The following is a 15,452-nucleotide window of genomic DNA, read 5'->3' as shown; positions in this document are numbered from 1 at the left end:
AAGCTACAAAGAAGCATATCCAAAATCTGTGCATGGTTGCCAGCCTAAGAAGAACCCAGGAGACATGAGGAGGACTTCACAGCTGGTGTCACTTTGCCCCCATGTAATTGCAATGGATGCTGGACCTAACATCTGGACATGGGCATCACGGTGCTGGATAGGCAGCCTGAGCACCACTGCCTTGGTGCCCCATGGCTGTACAGGCTTGCTGGACACACATCCTGGTGCTCCTGAGCATGATGACACCCTGAGGGTATAAGCAAGAGTTAAAGCTGTTTCATTTCAATTTCTGTTTTAATAAAACCACCTTCCCCTCAGAAGGTCTGGCGCTGGTGTGTGCTACATTGTTGATAGAGCGTTGCAACAGTATTTCCCACAAGTGCGCGTGTTTATCTTTTTGCAGAGAGCAAACTGGTCTCAAGGCCTAGAGTTCAGCCCTTCATGTTACTTTCAGTCATGAGTCCTGCTCAGTATTGATGGACTCGTACAGTCTTGGCCAAATTTTCTGAGTGTACTTTACTGTATGGATAACCTGAGATGCTTTTTTGAGTCCTGTCCTCCACCCTTTCATTGATCTTCAGAGCAGGAAGCTAATTTTTTTTTTTATAGTGTATATTTTACTGCTTTGAGTTGCCATTTCTGTCAGCAATTTTATCATTCACCTAGCCTTGTTGTGCTTATTAATTTATCTAAACAGAAAAAGGGAGAGGAAATAATCTTCAGAGTTGTGTAATGCCCACAGTTCTTTCCAATACATACATTCAATCCGTCCTAAAAAACACTGGAAGCAGGTTTGAACAGTAGAATAAAGGAAAAAATAAATATTTTTACTGCTGTTTGGTGCTATTTACAGTCTCTCCAAACTAGAAGCTGGGAATGCTCTGGGTAGATGTGAGGACTCGAGAGGAAAAATATTAACCAGGTAAAGAAACAGATAATACCAGATAATAACAGATGAGAAAGAAACCTGGTGGGCAAAACAGAAACAATGCACAAGCTGAAAAAAATGCTGGGACATCACATTACAGAAAAGAAGACTTGGAAATAATAAGCAAAAGCTCAGGTAGAAATTAATAGAATATCAGATTTATTTATTAAAAAAACAATGCAAATACAAACTGACAGTAAGTTAATGTAAATTCAAATAAGTGATGACCACCAGATTATTGGTAAATTGTCCAAAAAGTATTTGATTCTACAAATGCTGTGAAAAGAAACAATCATTTTGAACAGGCTTGCAAGTAAAATTCAAATGTCTTCTCTTGATTAGGGAAGTTACTCATATCTGCACCCAAATTATTAAAAAAAAAACGTACTAATTGCAACCTTCCAATTCTCTGATTTCATGTGCTGATAAAATATCGAAAGAAGGTGGAATTTTATCGGCTTTATATTTGCCAGGATGAGAGGATCAGTTTAGGAACCCCTTCGCAGTTGTTTCTGAGTTACTGAAGTTTATGTTTTGAGGAGGGAAAGTCGTTTGCTCAAGAGGAAACTATACTAAGTATTTTAAGTGGTCCTGTATTCCCAGCCCTTAATGGACTAAGAAACTATGGGCCATAGATGTTATCTCAGTCCAATAATGAAATTGGAACTGAGAGAATGGAAGTGGATTAAACATTTTCCTTATCTGATGAGAGTATTAGCTCTTATTATCTTCTTATCCATGACCAAGAGTCTAGGTATCTCTCAAATGAGCAAATTGCCTGGTAATAGGCTAAAATGCTGCTAAAATGACAAAATCTCTTTCAATCAGCAAGAAGGAGCAGCTATTAACTGCAAACTAGAGCTGTAGATCTGCAAAGAACTTTTTGATTGTCTCCTAATTTTAGATATTTTTTTCAATCAGTCTTGTCGCTAGCATTGCAGAAGATTTTTTTCAATCAGTCTTGTCACTAGTATTGCAGAAGATTTTTTTTCTGTAACACTTAAAGAGTAAGAGTACAAATATAAAAAAAGTCTTAAAAAATACGGAATGTTCAGCAAATGTTCATTGCAGCTGAGACTTCTATTTGCATGGAAGCTTTGCTTACGCTTTTTCCAATTTGTTGAGTTCTTTATGGGAACAAAGATGCCATTCCAGCTAGATGATGTTGGCTAGGTTGGCTGTGGTTGGATTTTGTTTATTTCAAAAATAAACAAAGACTCAATCTGTTTACACAAGATCTGGAGGCACATCCGGAGATACCAAATCTGAAGGAAAACAATGGCAGAACGAGTGAATAAAATATTTCAGGCAGCACTTTCATTTCTGGAATCTGTAGTAGGAGCCAAACAGCTTGCCAGGATACAATCTTACTGGTGATGGAGGAGCATCTGACTGAATATTATTCGGCACATCAGTTAGATTACAACAAAGTGATGGGTTGTTATATGTTTTGACAGCTAAAGGACATTTGAGAGTAACACAAAAACAGCTGTGGAAATTAATACATTACAGATTAAGGTGATCAGAAGTATGTTAAAAACTGCCAAAGGACAATCTTGGAGATCATGATGTGACTGAGTCCCTCTCCTCATCTGATCTACTCAGAACATACCTCACTGTAACTTTTTTTGCCAAAATTGATTGCCAGACTGTAAAAGTCCAGACATCTTATTAAATTTTAAGAAGGCTTTGATTGTGGCAATTTTGCATCCACGGTAAAATCATGATCAGTTCATTTGTAGTTCAAACTGTCTTTAAATGATCAATATGTAACCATTCTTGATGTTTAATGAACAGCAATATTACACAACCAATCCATACACTAAAAATAATTTGCTTGTCATGTTTCTTCTTCACTTTTCAAGCAATGTGAGAAATCAGCCCGTTTCAACACAGAAGTGATAGCTATAGAGATGACTCACTGAAAAAGGCTATCATCTTAGAGGGAAGGGAGTGCGGATAATTTCATTGCCATATGAAAAAAAAGAAATCCCAGTATGTACATAATCTTTCTTTCACTTTCTCTGAATCTCAGTAAATCTCTAAATCCACCCTTACCTAGAGCAGAGACAGTCAGTCCTTTGTGTCTGCTTATTCCCTCCCTTCCTGCTGGACAGGAAACAAGGAAAAAAATTACAATCAGGAGGTGATGAGAGTCACTACTGCACATGACTAGCTTTTATCTTATAACAAGCATGCTGACCAACTATGTGGAAAAAAAAAATAGAAGTCACAACTTTAAAAAAAAGTAATTTGGACATGATAATTTAGCACATACTCATGATCTCAGTAAGTATTGAAGACTGCCTCCTGGGGCGTGTTTGGGTATGGTTTCAATGGGAGAAAAAAGTTCCTACTTGCTTGTAACAGGAACTGTCAGGATGGAGTCTGCCTATTCAGGCTGGTAGAGGTGTGCTGGGGGATCAGTTGTAATCCTCTCAGTGGCTGTAAAGTAAATGTTGCATTAAAAATAATGTAAGTAGTAGCTTTCAGAATATATTTTTTCTGTCTAAATAAGGAGCTAAAGCCCTGCTAGCTCATAACGTATAGAGCTGCTCTTTACCTGAATGAGCATGGTCAGAAAAATGCTGTTGGATTAATTATTTATAATGGAAATCATTTGCCCCTTTAAGTAAATGTTCAGGATAAGAACAAAGAATATTTATGACCTTATGAAGAAGCAAGAAGGAAGTCACCAGAGCTTTTACTTCAGGTGTGGTTCTGGTAGTTTTAGCAGCTGTTGATTGAGACGTGGAACAAGCAATCACTCAATCAGAGGCCAGAGCTTTAGTGAGTAGGAGATTATGTTCTCATTATCTATGACTAACTGATAGTAATAAAAAGCCGAGTGAACGTATGTATCGTGTGTAAATACAATTCTATTGTCAGATGGCTTGTGGTGGATTGAAATGGCTGCTCTGAGGTCACAGCAAGCAGACTGTTTCCTGGAATTTCTGCAGGCAACTTGCACATCCTGTAAACAGGAGGTCTCTAGATCCGTGGCATGTACTGTCAGGTACCATCAGCGACGCGGCACCTAATAAATAAGATCATTCTGCAGAGTCAGTGACAGCTAGTCTCAAATCACCCAAAAAGTTGGAGGAGAGATGGAAACTACTGCTGAGAAAATCAAATAACAGGTATTTTGTCTTTGTCTCAATTTTTTTTATGTTTTGGTTTGGGTAATAGGGAAAAAACATCGGAGACCATATCCTCAGTTACAAGGTCATTGGAAACAGACCGTCTTCCTACTTTCAAACACAACCTTGGGCATTTGGCATTATGACTTACTACAAACAGCTGTATTTCTCAGGGAAAAAAAAAAGGTGAGGGCGAAATTTCATCCATTGCTTACATCTTCAGAAACAGCATATACAGTTCATTTTTGTTCCTGCTTGCTTTGCATGTTGTGGTACTTGGAAGGTTGTGTGCAATGTGCTAAGCTTCCCTGAGCACTGGAGTTGAACAGGCTTTCACGATCTTCCTTGGATCTGGACTTTTTTTATTCCTTTATCTGCCTTCCTGATGAAATTGGGAGAGTTTTGGTTAGGGGTGGGACAAAAAAGTTCTGCATTCAGTGAAGTTTGTCAGCTTTCTCTGATATGACCTGTATAGGACAGGTCATATTATTTATTATTTGTCTACTATTTAATGAGTTTTAGCAGTTCTTTTTAAACTCTTCATGGTAGTTAATAGGAAACACGGGGAAGGGCTCAACTAAAAGTCAGACTTCTAAATCAGAGACAGTCAACTCCTAATCCCTTTAGAATCAATAGGGAATAATGGGAACTTCCAGAAGGTTGTTCGTTTCCCACTAAAATAAGCATGTAAGATCAGACAATTTTTCTTTTTCTCTTCGCTGACAATAAAACGAGCCTTGCAAAACTATTTTAGCCATTTAACTGCTGGATTTCTAAAATAAGTTGAACTAGATCCTGCTCTACATGCCTTGCCATTAAAAAGAGGAGAGGAGGGAGAGGAGAGGCAAATCAACTTCCAGAAAAAAGAAAGTGAATGATCTTGTGTCACTTATCCACTAGGGAATGACCCACAGAAAGTGGTCCTGATGCTTTTCCATATACCTTATTTCACGTTCATGGGACACAGGAATCTGAATAACTTTTAGGCCTTACTGGAGTGATACCTAGAAAACAACCATAAAGGTAAATACTTACAGCATGGAAGAGTTGGAACACACATCCAGTAGCAATGGGTAAACCTTTCCTAACGATTTGCTGTCTGCCATCATATTTACACTGCAGTTAGTTCAGAGAATATCTTCAGAACCAATCTTGAAGGACTAAAGAGAGACTCAGAGGAGTATTTGGCTCCAAAGATGTATTCTCAGTGGGATTAGCTGTGCTAACACCAGCAGTGTTCTCCTTCACATGGAACCAGTGTTTGTGATCATTCAATACTGAAAGTTTCAATATCAGTCCAGGACAGGTACCTTCTACACAACCTCGATAGTTTTGTAATCTGAAAAAGAAAGACAAGCTCAAGAAACAGTTAGCTACAAGACCAAAAAAATTAGGTTGCTAATGCCTCCTGAATTATAAAGTCTTGAAGTAGATGTGACACCTATCCAGAGTTACGGGAGAGAGACTGCAGCAAACCATGAACAATGGCAGTGGGTGTTGTTCCTTAAAGTAAGGCGGTTGCCTTGTCCTGGGAGTTTGAAGCTGAAAAGAATGCACGGTGTACTTCTTAAATTTTAACAACTCTCCCTTTTAGATCTAAGAGGTGGCCTGAAAACTCACACTGAAATAAGGGGGCTAGTGAAAATTTAGAATAAATATTATGAAGGAAGTAAAAAGCTAAAATGCCTAGCATTAATCCTCACTAAAATCTTAATACAGCACTGAGTCTTGAAAGAATGTTTCTGTCCCATAATGACCCTGCCTTTGAATGGCCCGGTCCCACCAAAAGCAGAGTGCACAGCATTGACCTGTTTGCATTGGAACAATTTCCTGAGCAGTATCAGTAACCATCTCTCTGTTTAAATGTCTGGACTGAAGTCAGGAAAGAGAAATTTATCCTGCACTTGCCATTTAATAATCTCACCATGGTGTTTTCTAAAAAGGAGCAAAATTTCAGTCTAGAGAAAACTGAAAAGATGGCTTACATTTGCACTGAGAACATACGCATTTCAGTTGGGTTGTGTCCAGTTTTTGGAGAGATCTACAGTGAGTTCTACAAAAATAGAACACAAAAGGCCAGTTTAACTGAGAAAATTCTTCATTAAACTGGAACTTGTGAACAAAAAATCTGTATCTATGAAGGGCTATTTCTTCTATAGCATTTTACATTGCATATGTCTTTGTGCTGCTGAAAAAAAGGTGATATTTTCCTTTATAAAAGTACAACAGACTGAACTGAGATTTTATAAAAATGTTTGGAATTGCTTAGCTATAAGAATACTAGCCTTGAGTTGAAAACACAGATAGAATAACTGTAAGAATTACAGTTCATGCTTTTAAACTAGGAAAATACAAATACATATTTATATAAATTCCTTTATTCAATGGAAAAAGAAATCACATCTGAATAGGCAAAGATGGACGTTACATGTCAGAGAGACCCTTACTTGTCATATTAAAAAAAACCCCACAGTTTACTTTAAAAAATGAAGATTTTGATCAACCTCTAGGGGAGAATTTCACCATTTTGCAAAGACCAGGAAAGATCTGAAAAACTAGAAAAAAGCGTAAAGCCTCTAACATCTCAAATTACTATTGTACATACCACATAAGATGATCTTTGTTTTTGTCTTTGCCCAGATTTCACCATTCTCCATTTGTTCTCTGGAAATGATACTTTTATTTTGTCCTATCCTCATGTTCTAGAATACTGTGTAGAGATCTAGTGTATGCAAAACAAATAAGTTTATTTGTACAAACTACCATCTTGACCCTTCCCTCAACCAAGTCTAGTAGCAGGGATGAGTTTTCTGAGTAGCACAGAATAATGGGAATATATTCCATTACCTGCTTGATAGTTAGTACACACACTGCTGTGTGAGACTTCTTTCAAAGCCAAGGCACTCAATAAGGTCTTAGACAAGTTTTTTCCGACTTTGAGTGAACACGTAGGCTAATGTCCAGCCTGAGGAAGTTTGCACTCATTATGGTGTCTGTAACTTCACTGCTTCTCTCTCATTATCTCCTTCTAACTGAAAACCTGGTAGGCATGCAGTACACCCCTTCTCCACACAGTTTCTCCAGTGTCTGCATTCAGAATGGTGACGTAGGATGTTCAACAGAACATCCCAGGCATCAGTCCCTGCTGTTTCGGGAGGACTGCACCGACAGGAGGGTCTTTGATGGATTTGGCTTTTTAAGATTTCAAACCTCTATTTAGGTCTTTATTAACCTATGTTGCAAAGCCCAAACATCTACTACTTCTATCTTTTAATTGTGTGTTTTCAGGTCTGAATATTGATTAGCTGCCTAAATAAATAATACTTGCTAAACTGACTCTCCACTATAACACTTACCCTTTATCTGTATCACCACCTAATACAGGAATGGACTGATACCGAATCTTTAAAGTTTTTTCCAGGATTTCTTCATAACAGATTAGAAACATTATCTTTCTCAGGGAAAGATAGGAGTCCTAATCAGAAAGGTTTATATTTTCTGTAAGCTGTAAACTATAATTCACAAAGACAGGAAAACCAGATGAGACAAAACTATGTAAGGATGTTGAATATTGCAAAAAGAGAAGAGAGAAGAAGATAAAGCTTTGGAACAGAAACATCTAGTGGTAAAAGTTTGAACTTCAAAATTTATACGAACATATCAAAAAGACATTTTCTCTTTCATATGATTAGCAAAACTTACTCAAGCTTTTAAAATAAAAAATAATGAAGAATTCAGAAACATCTTTTTACCTTTTAATTGACATACGTGTTTTAATTGCTGCATAAAGATGCAATCTAAAGTCAGTAGAAGAAAGTGTACTTTGATAAATATACAGATAGCAAATGATCCCTTTCTGCGTTGCAGAGATGATAGTCTACAGAGTTTGAGCACCTTTTCCCACGAGCTCTTTCTTTGAAGAATCACTTTCCCCATAGTGGAAGTGCGTTTTGTGAGCGTGAGGCAGAGGTGGGAGACAGGCTCTCCTGCCTGTATATTAATGGTGAGGGGTATTAATACTGATAACACTACTTTCCCATGTCTATCAGTCAACTGTAATGCCTTCAGAAACTGGTTAAGGTTAGAATATCTCAAATGTATCACGAACTAAAATTAAATATCTAAATATGTCTTTATGTGAGAAACTACAGAGAGAACTTCTTCACCACTAATGTGAGTGCTGAAAGCAACTGGAACTTCCTTCACAAGCTGTAACTATGCCAGTTTTCCACAGTTAGAACTTGATGTTAACGTTAATGAACCAGAATTGGGCTTCAAAGCAATGCTTATGTTTTTGTAACCCAGATGCACTTAAAAAAAAAAAGGAGAAAAGGGAAAATGTGACGCTAGACACATTATCAAACAAATTTAGATAATAAATAATTCTGAACAGATAGAAAATTAAATATTATTGCTTTTTACAACATATATTTGTGCTGGTTTACTATTTATAATTGGACTTATTAAGAACATAACTATCCTAAATAGAGCTTTTCAGAAAAAAAATCATAGAATGTACCATTCATGGAACACACAACTGTTGAATAAAATGAACTATCAGATACCTACTAAAACATATTATGTGGCTATAACATAATATTTTGTCTTTGACTATCAAATTCCAATTTGTCTCTTAGCAACGTGATACAGACTTTTTTGTTTAAAACAAAGCACAGAAATTGGTCGCATGCTTTTCTTGCACAAATTGTGAGCTTTAACTCCTTTGTTAAATATTCCATTTATTTTGGTCATAATCCCAAAAGAAACCATTTGTTCAAACTGTTCAGCCAAACACAATGTCATTTGGCAAAGCACCATGGTCGTCCATAAAGCCAATTCTCTAGAGATAATTGTTTGCTCGTATCAGTAGTCCAACATCCAGAACAAGACACTGATGTTGAAATATGGGCAAATAGAGGCCCCACTACATCCTCCTTTAGAGACCCTGAAGTTCACCTGTAACCAGCGATGTCTGACAATTCACAGAATCAGGTGAACCTCCCTGGGCTTAAATAAAGACTCAAAAAAAAAAAAAAAAGTTTTTCCAAAAAGCACTATTTCTCCCCCATATTAACGTTAAGGCTGATCCCCGATCAGTATTTAGCACAGTCAGACTGCGTTACGATCGTTTATGTGTTGCAGTCTTACAAAGCGTGGTGAACCCAAGATGAACATCCTATTCTAACCATATATTCATTCTATCCCCATTAACATCTGCTGACTTCTGTTGCACTGTATGTCATCCACAGAAGACGCAAGTATGCCGAGATGCTTCTCAAAAGCATAATTGGTCTGTATGGCCATCATTTGGTAGGTATACTATTAATTGTCTAATTAAAAAAATACTATGGTGAGACATTTTAGCACTGTTTTAAAGCAGAGCACAACCGTTACGCTGCTGGATCAAAATGATCTTCCCTGCGTTAACAGTTTTGTTAACATATTGAAAAAGCTGAGCATGAAGCGTGCAGGAAAAAAAAATTCTTTCAGTGATTTCAAATAGCAGCACAGCTTATTGTGGATTCTAGAGATTTCCGATTATTCTGTGGTTATTTACTACAATAAATGTTTCTTGCAGAACTGCTCACAGATGTGCAGTCCCTCACAACAAGTGTGGCCATGTGCTAAAATCCTGAAGCCTCCAGAAGCTTATTTTTTCCCCTCCTGTACTGGGTCCTAAAGCTGTAAAAAAAACCCCCAAACCAACCACAACCCCACCACAGTTGTCCTTCAGTAGTTCTTCTGAAACCCAGTATCGTTAATATGGCTATCTGGAGGGGGACTTCTTCAACAGGGGTGGTTTGTCCTGCTAGTGCTGCCCAGGAGGAGAAGAAGGCTGGCTAATCCCCCTCTGCCGGCCATTCCCGGGGGCCCTGGCCCTGGCCCTTGTCCTGGCCCTGGCCCTGGCCCTTGTCCTGGTCTTGGCCCTGGCCCTGGCCCTGCTGCATTCCCCTGCCCAGTAACCGCACATCAAGCAAGCTTTTCGAGGCCGGAGGAAGCCAGCTGTAGCTGGCTGTACAAAATACAAAGCTCTGTTGATCTCAAATATGCGCTTCAGCTAATTGCCTTTCCTGTGTGGGCTTTGGGGATGAAAGCAGCCGGTGCAGCAGCATCTGCCAGCAGCCAGGCATGGACAGGAACAGCCTTTAGGAAAGGAGGGAAAAGGAAGAGCCCAGCAGCTCCCGCCACCCCTGCTGCATCCTCCCCCTCCTCCCCCGTTTCCTTACATAAAATACTGGACAGAATACTTTACCGATTTGTTAAAATATGTTGAAAGACTCTTCCCCTTCCTCGCTGAAGATACAGCCCTACAGTCTTGCAATATATTTCAGTATCTTTTAAATAAATGCTTATTTAGCATTAACAAGCAGCTCACTATATTGCTTTCCCCTAACTGATCTTTATACAGCAATTCTGTTTAATGAAATCGCTTCAGTCTTGTTGGAAGAGTTTTGTAAAATTCATTAGAAGACAGTAAAAGAGGCATATGCTTGGGCATATTTTTTTTGCTGGTTTCTGGTAACAAGTAGAAATGTGTCTTAAACTGGTGTCTCTTTCCAGCCTTTTCCATTTACTGGGATACCCAACTGTTTTACAGTCTCCATACTCTCTCCATTTCTCATAATAAAATCTGTTACTATGACAAAAAAATTCCACTGAAAAGTAGAAACTGTTCTAGTTATTCAATTGTTCCATTACCCAGTCATCAAGATTTAAGTTTCAATGTATTTTTGGAAGTACTGAACGAAGATAACTTGAGTACATTTTTAGACAAGCCTATTTAGTTTTGCATTTTTTAAACAGTCTATTTGACATTACAAGAAACCTTTGACAGACCATAGCCAGAATCCTAAGGTAAGCAGCAAGAAATTGATCTTTATCTATAAATATGGAGACAATTGGTTCTTGTACTGAAATGTCCGTTTATATTGATTTCAGGTAGGGAGGAACAGACCGAGAAAAACAATTTGGCTAAATTGAGCCATTGAAGGTTCAGCTGAGCCTGTTTAAATCAATGTAGTTATCAATTTATATATGATTTTACTATCAAAATCTGCCCATTACTTAAAACAGCAAAAATGAAAAAGGAGTTTTAGGAATTTGGAAGTCAAATGATACACTACAGACATCAACAGGTTTGAACTGGTCTCTAAAGTTGAAGAATTAAAACTTAAATAATTGATACTACCTGCATATACAAGAGAAGTAACTAGCTGTAAGATAGAAACCAGTCATTTTAATATTAAAAAAAAATATTTGAAATGAAAGACTGTTATTTGAGCAAGGGACATTAAAAATACAAGTATCAGCCAGAATCTGAAACACAATATTTTGCTGGAACTAAAAATGAGAAACTGAGGGGAACATGAAAACAATACCTCTTCAGTAAAAGCAATTTTTAAAAACAGATTTAAAAAAAGATATAAAAATCTAACAGTATCGTTGAAGTCTAAGGAGAGGATCTGGTTCATTTTTAATCTCATCTTAATCTCATTTTTAAAGCCATTATACTCATTGTTCCTGTATACATGCCTCTCTGTGTGTACGCATCTTTCCGCATCTCAAAAAAGTCAACTTAAACATCTGACAAAAGGCAGCAGAGGTCTTCAAGAGCTTTGCTGCTACAGCTGGTCCGTACGATACCTGGCTCAAGAGCTGCACGCAGTCCGTGAAGCCTTCGGCCAACCCTGAAGCAAGAGGCACAGCACCACCCCAGGCTCACGGAGCAGCCAGCCTGGGCACTCAGCACGAGTGGTCTAGCCGACGACGCGTGTTGACCCACGCTAGCCGTGGAGCGTAAGGTCCCCTGCCCAGCCATCAGGAGAAACGAGGGTGGAGATCAGGAAGAGGAGTTTAAGTACTCCAGTGGGGAAGGCAGAGGGGACACAAGGGAGATACGAGATTGGTAGGATGAATAACGAGACGCCAAGTCAGAGGAAAACAGACCATATTCTGTTAGTCACAGAACTGCTTGTTCAAACAAGAACCCAACAGTCTCTCTCTCTGCCTACTTAGAACATTTTCAAAACTATTGAAAATGAAAAAAAGAGAAAAAATACTGCTCAAAAATCCCAATATGGAATGGGTTAGGGTAATGTTCAGCTTCTGCACCATGCACTTGCACAGAGCGATGGGAATTAGAGGGTCAGCAGGCCTCTAGGGAATCTCCCTTGCTATTTAGTAAATACGTTTAATTCCCTACAAAGCCATGGTAACCTTGTAATGACCTTACTGAGCCACAATCCTTGTGACTGCTTTGTAACATTGTAATTTCTAAATTGCTACCCAATCTTACGGATTTTAAAGACTACAAAATGCTGCATTATTAGAGGTAGATATGCATTATGTGTTGTTCTGAAGATGAAATAAGGTCTTGTAGTTAATACACAAACTGAGCATCCTGAGGTATAAACAGGAATTCAGGAGAGGAGAGACTGCTTACCTCTTTTAGGAATTTACTCTGTAAACTTTAGCAAATCACTTAATCTTTCTATGCCTCCATTCCCCATATATAAAACAGGGTCATACTTGCTGTAAAGATAAAAGCTGTCACATGCGTCCTCTTTTTAAAAACTAAATGTCATAGAAAAGCCTCTAGTTAAACAGTTAAAACCATTTATTGCAAATATTAAGGAAAAGATCAATTTTGTTATCCAGAACAAAATTCCCCAAATAGTCTCATTTAATACATTGTATCTGTTAAGCAGTTTAGTTCTTTATATAAGAAGTGATCATACTGAGTCCATAACTTTACCTTTTTTAAAAACTAGCCTTATAAATTTACTAGCAGTCTATAAAAGTTCAGTAAGTTTCTTACTACGTTATCCTTACAGAGACAAGAATCACAGACATAAAGCTCATAACCCTATCTGAGACTACAGCTTAGATCACTTCTCAGACAACTTTGGAGCAAACTATGAAGGATTCATGTTTCACTGTCATACATTCAGTATGTATGACAAATGATGACAACTACATGTATGTAAATTAGGCGAAGATAAAAGTCCTATGGCAAACACAATGGCTATATTACCCATTATGTTCTTTTGACTTTGATCCTTTTTCAGGTATTAAGTAAGATACGCTCAGTCAAATCAGATTCCATCTTTGGTATTAAACAGATCACTGGAAAAAGCTGGAAGACCTCACAAAAAGGCATGATCGCTAACAGACGATGAGCCAGCCTGACAGCGTAGTGACAATCCGTCACACATCAATACGAATTTGGATTCTGAACTGAAGCCTGAGCTGTTGAATCAGAGAGGCTGGAACACTGGCAAAGGCATAGCGCTGCTCTCCCAAAGAGGCTGTGGGGCACGGCGAAAGGACTCTTGGCATCGTTCTCAGGGGAATATTTTGGCTCATGCAAGGACTGGCTCCAACAAGTTCTGAAGGAAGCTATGCTCAGGCCTTCTCTGCAGGGGAACATATTTTCTGACACGGGGCCTTTGATGGGACTCTGGCTAGGAGTTTAGAAGACGCCTGAGCTAGATAGCTGTATATCTAGTCAAAGATGAATGGGGAATGCGTGAATACATCTCTGTATATGAAAAGAATAAACGGAAGTAGCTAACGTGAAAAAGAACATGGAGAAAATTTCTGTGACAAGAATAAATAAGAGATAGCAGAACTGGTGTATGATCCTATCTTCTTCTTAGAAAACGAGAAAAAATTCTTGCAAGTCACAGTATCTTTATTTTCTCAATTGACAGTACTTGAGCTGATATCCTCTAAGCTGTGAGCTTGAAAACGTAATTTCATATTAAAAGAGAGCTTTTACAACTCCGACATTAACATCGCAAAACTCAGATCACGAATTACATATGCTTTATTTAATTTAATATTACATGCATTTTAGACACTGATTCATATTGTTTATTTGCACAAGTAGTCATTCTCAATGTACAAGTAATAACCATCGCTGTTATGGTGAAATTCAGTAGCATGCACTGCACACACTCGTGTGCGAAGTTATTGTTTTCAGTTAGAAAATTTTAAGGTCATGATTTCTAAATTAATATTATACATAGAGTTTAATTTTGGTTTTATGCAGATATTGCATAGTTGATGATTAGCTTCTCAAGAAAGACTGGAATTGTGGTACCAGTATTGTTGAAGCAGATCAAGTGACAGTTGCAAACAAGAAGATTTGAAGAAGAGGCATAACTTTCAGGGTTGAAAGGTCAGCAAGTACAGCCTAAGATAAAAACCAAAAAGGCTTGTTAAACTTGACATTTGAATCAAATTTCTTTAAAGCAAGTCAAGAAGTCAGAAGAAGATTCAAATACTGACTACAATACTAACAATAATCAGATTCAGACCTGGCTAGAAACAAATTATGCTGTTTTATGTTAGTGCCTTATTATTTTTCATTCTAACATTTCAAAGAAAAAGCATATGCTTACGTATATAAACCAAGTAACTTTATTTTAGCCTTTAGCCTTACTTCAAATATACATGGCATCATGGGTTAATAAGGGGTCTAACATTTCAACTTGCTTCTAAAAATAATTGGGAATTAAGAATCCTTATCCTGTGGCTTGGCTAGTACTTGTGAAGTAAGTCCAATGTAATGACTCAAATAGTCAATGTCTTCTCATGAAAGTATGTTTAAAAAAAAAAAAAAAGAAGTCAGTCATCACAAGCTCTCAAAGTTTGGAAAAAATACATCACCAGATTTTTGAAAAAAATTATATTTTAACAACTTACTAGAGATAAACAATAATAATCTTCATCTTAATGACTTAATTTTCATTTCCCATGACAGTACTCACAGTGAAATTTCAGATTCAATATTGACAAAAGTAATCTTGTAAAATCTTTGTAATATCAAAAAGCACAGAAGCAACTGCAATAAAACGTACTGAGAAAAAAGGTACAAACCTCTACAATATTTTAAAAACAATATATCCCACAAACAGATTATATATTAAAATATAAAAAAAATCCAATTGTATAAAATAATTCAATAACACTGCATTTCTGTAGCAAATATACTCTTTTATTTCCTTTTACTCCAGAAAAGCAGTATTATGTACTGCATGTTCACAATTTCCTTAGTTTTTTATCTAAGGTAAGAATTTAGGCAGAAAGATTTGCACTATGTACCACGTGCCATGTGAAGCTTAAGTTACTCTTGCTGGCAAAGCATCAGAAACTATTTCAATCTCCTCTAACTGAAACTTATCCTTACTTCAGCTGCAGCCAGTGATGTCACCTCCATCAGGTTGACTGCTCGGAAAGCAAACACAGCAGCTGCCAGGACTGAAAGAAAATGCCCAATATTTAAGTTGCTGACCTGTTAATTAGGGGTTAGAATTAATCTTGATGTAAAATACCAATTCTCACTCCCTTAGAGTAATTATTTTGATTCTGAAGAATAA

At 37.5% G+C, this 15,452-nt stretch overlaps 1 protein-coding gene across 2 annotated transcripts in view; it reads right to left on the bottom strand.

Moving 5' to 3' along the window:
• Nucleotides 1–13,874: 13,874 nt before the first annotated feature.
• The window catches only part of TBC1D19 (TBC1 domain family member 19), a 53,744-nt gene continuing 52,166 nt past the window's right edge, over nucleotides 13,875–15,452 (bottom strand). For both annotated transcript variants that reach the window (XM_050896433.1, XM_050896434.1), the window contains 2 exons: nucleotides 15,263–15,333; nucleotides 13,875–14,266 (listed from right to left, as the gene is read on the bottom strand). In XM_050896433.1, the coding sequence (XP_050752390.1) occupies nucleotides 14,192–14,266; nucleotides 15,263–15,333 (146 nt within the window). In that variant the 3' untranslated portion in view covers nucleotides 13,875–14,191. The remainder of the gene's footprint in view (nucleotides 14,267–15,262; nucleotides 15,334–15,452) is intronic.

This window comes from Gymnogyps californianus, chromosome 4, assembly GCF_018139145.2.
Source record: "Gymnogyps californianus isolate 813 chromosome 4, ASM1813914v2, whole genome shotgun sequence".
NCBI lineage: Eukaryota > Metazoa > Chordata > Aves > Accipitriformes > Cathartidae > Gymnogyps > Gymnogyps californianus.
Note: the sequence above shows the minus strand (reverse complement) of the source record. Positions and strands in the feature narration are given on the sequence as shown.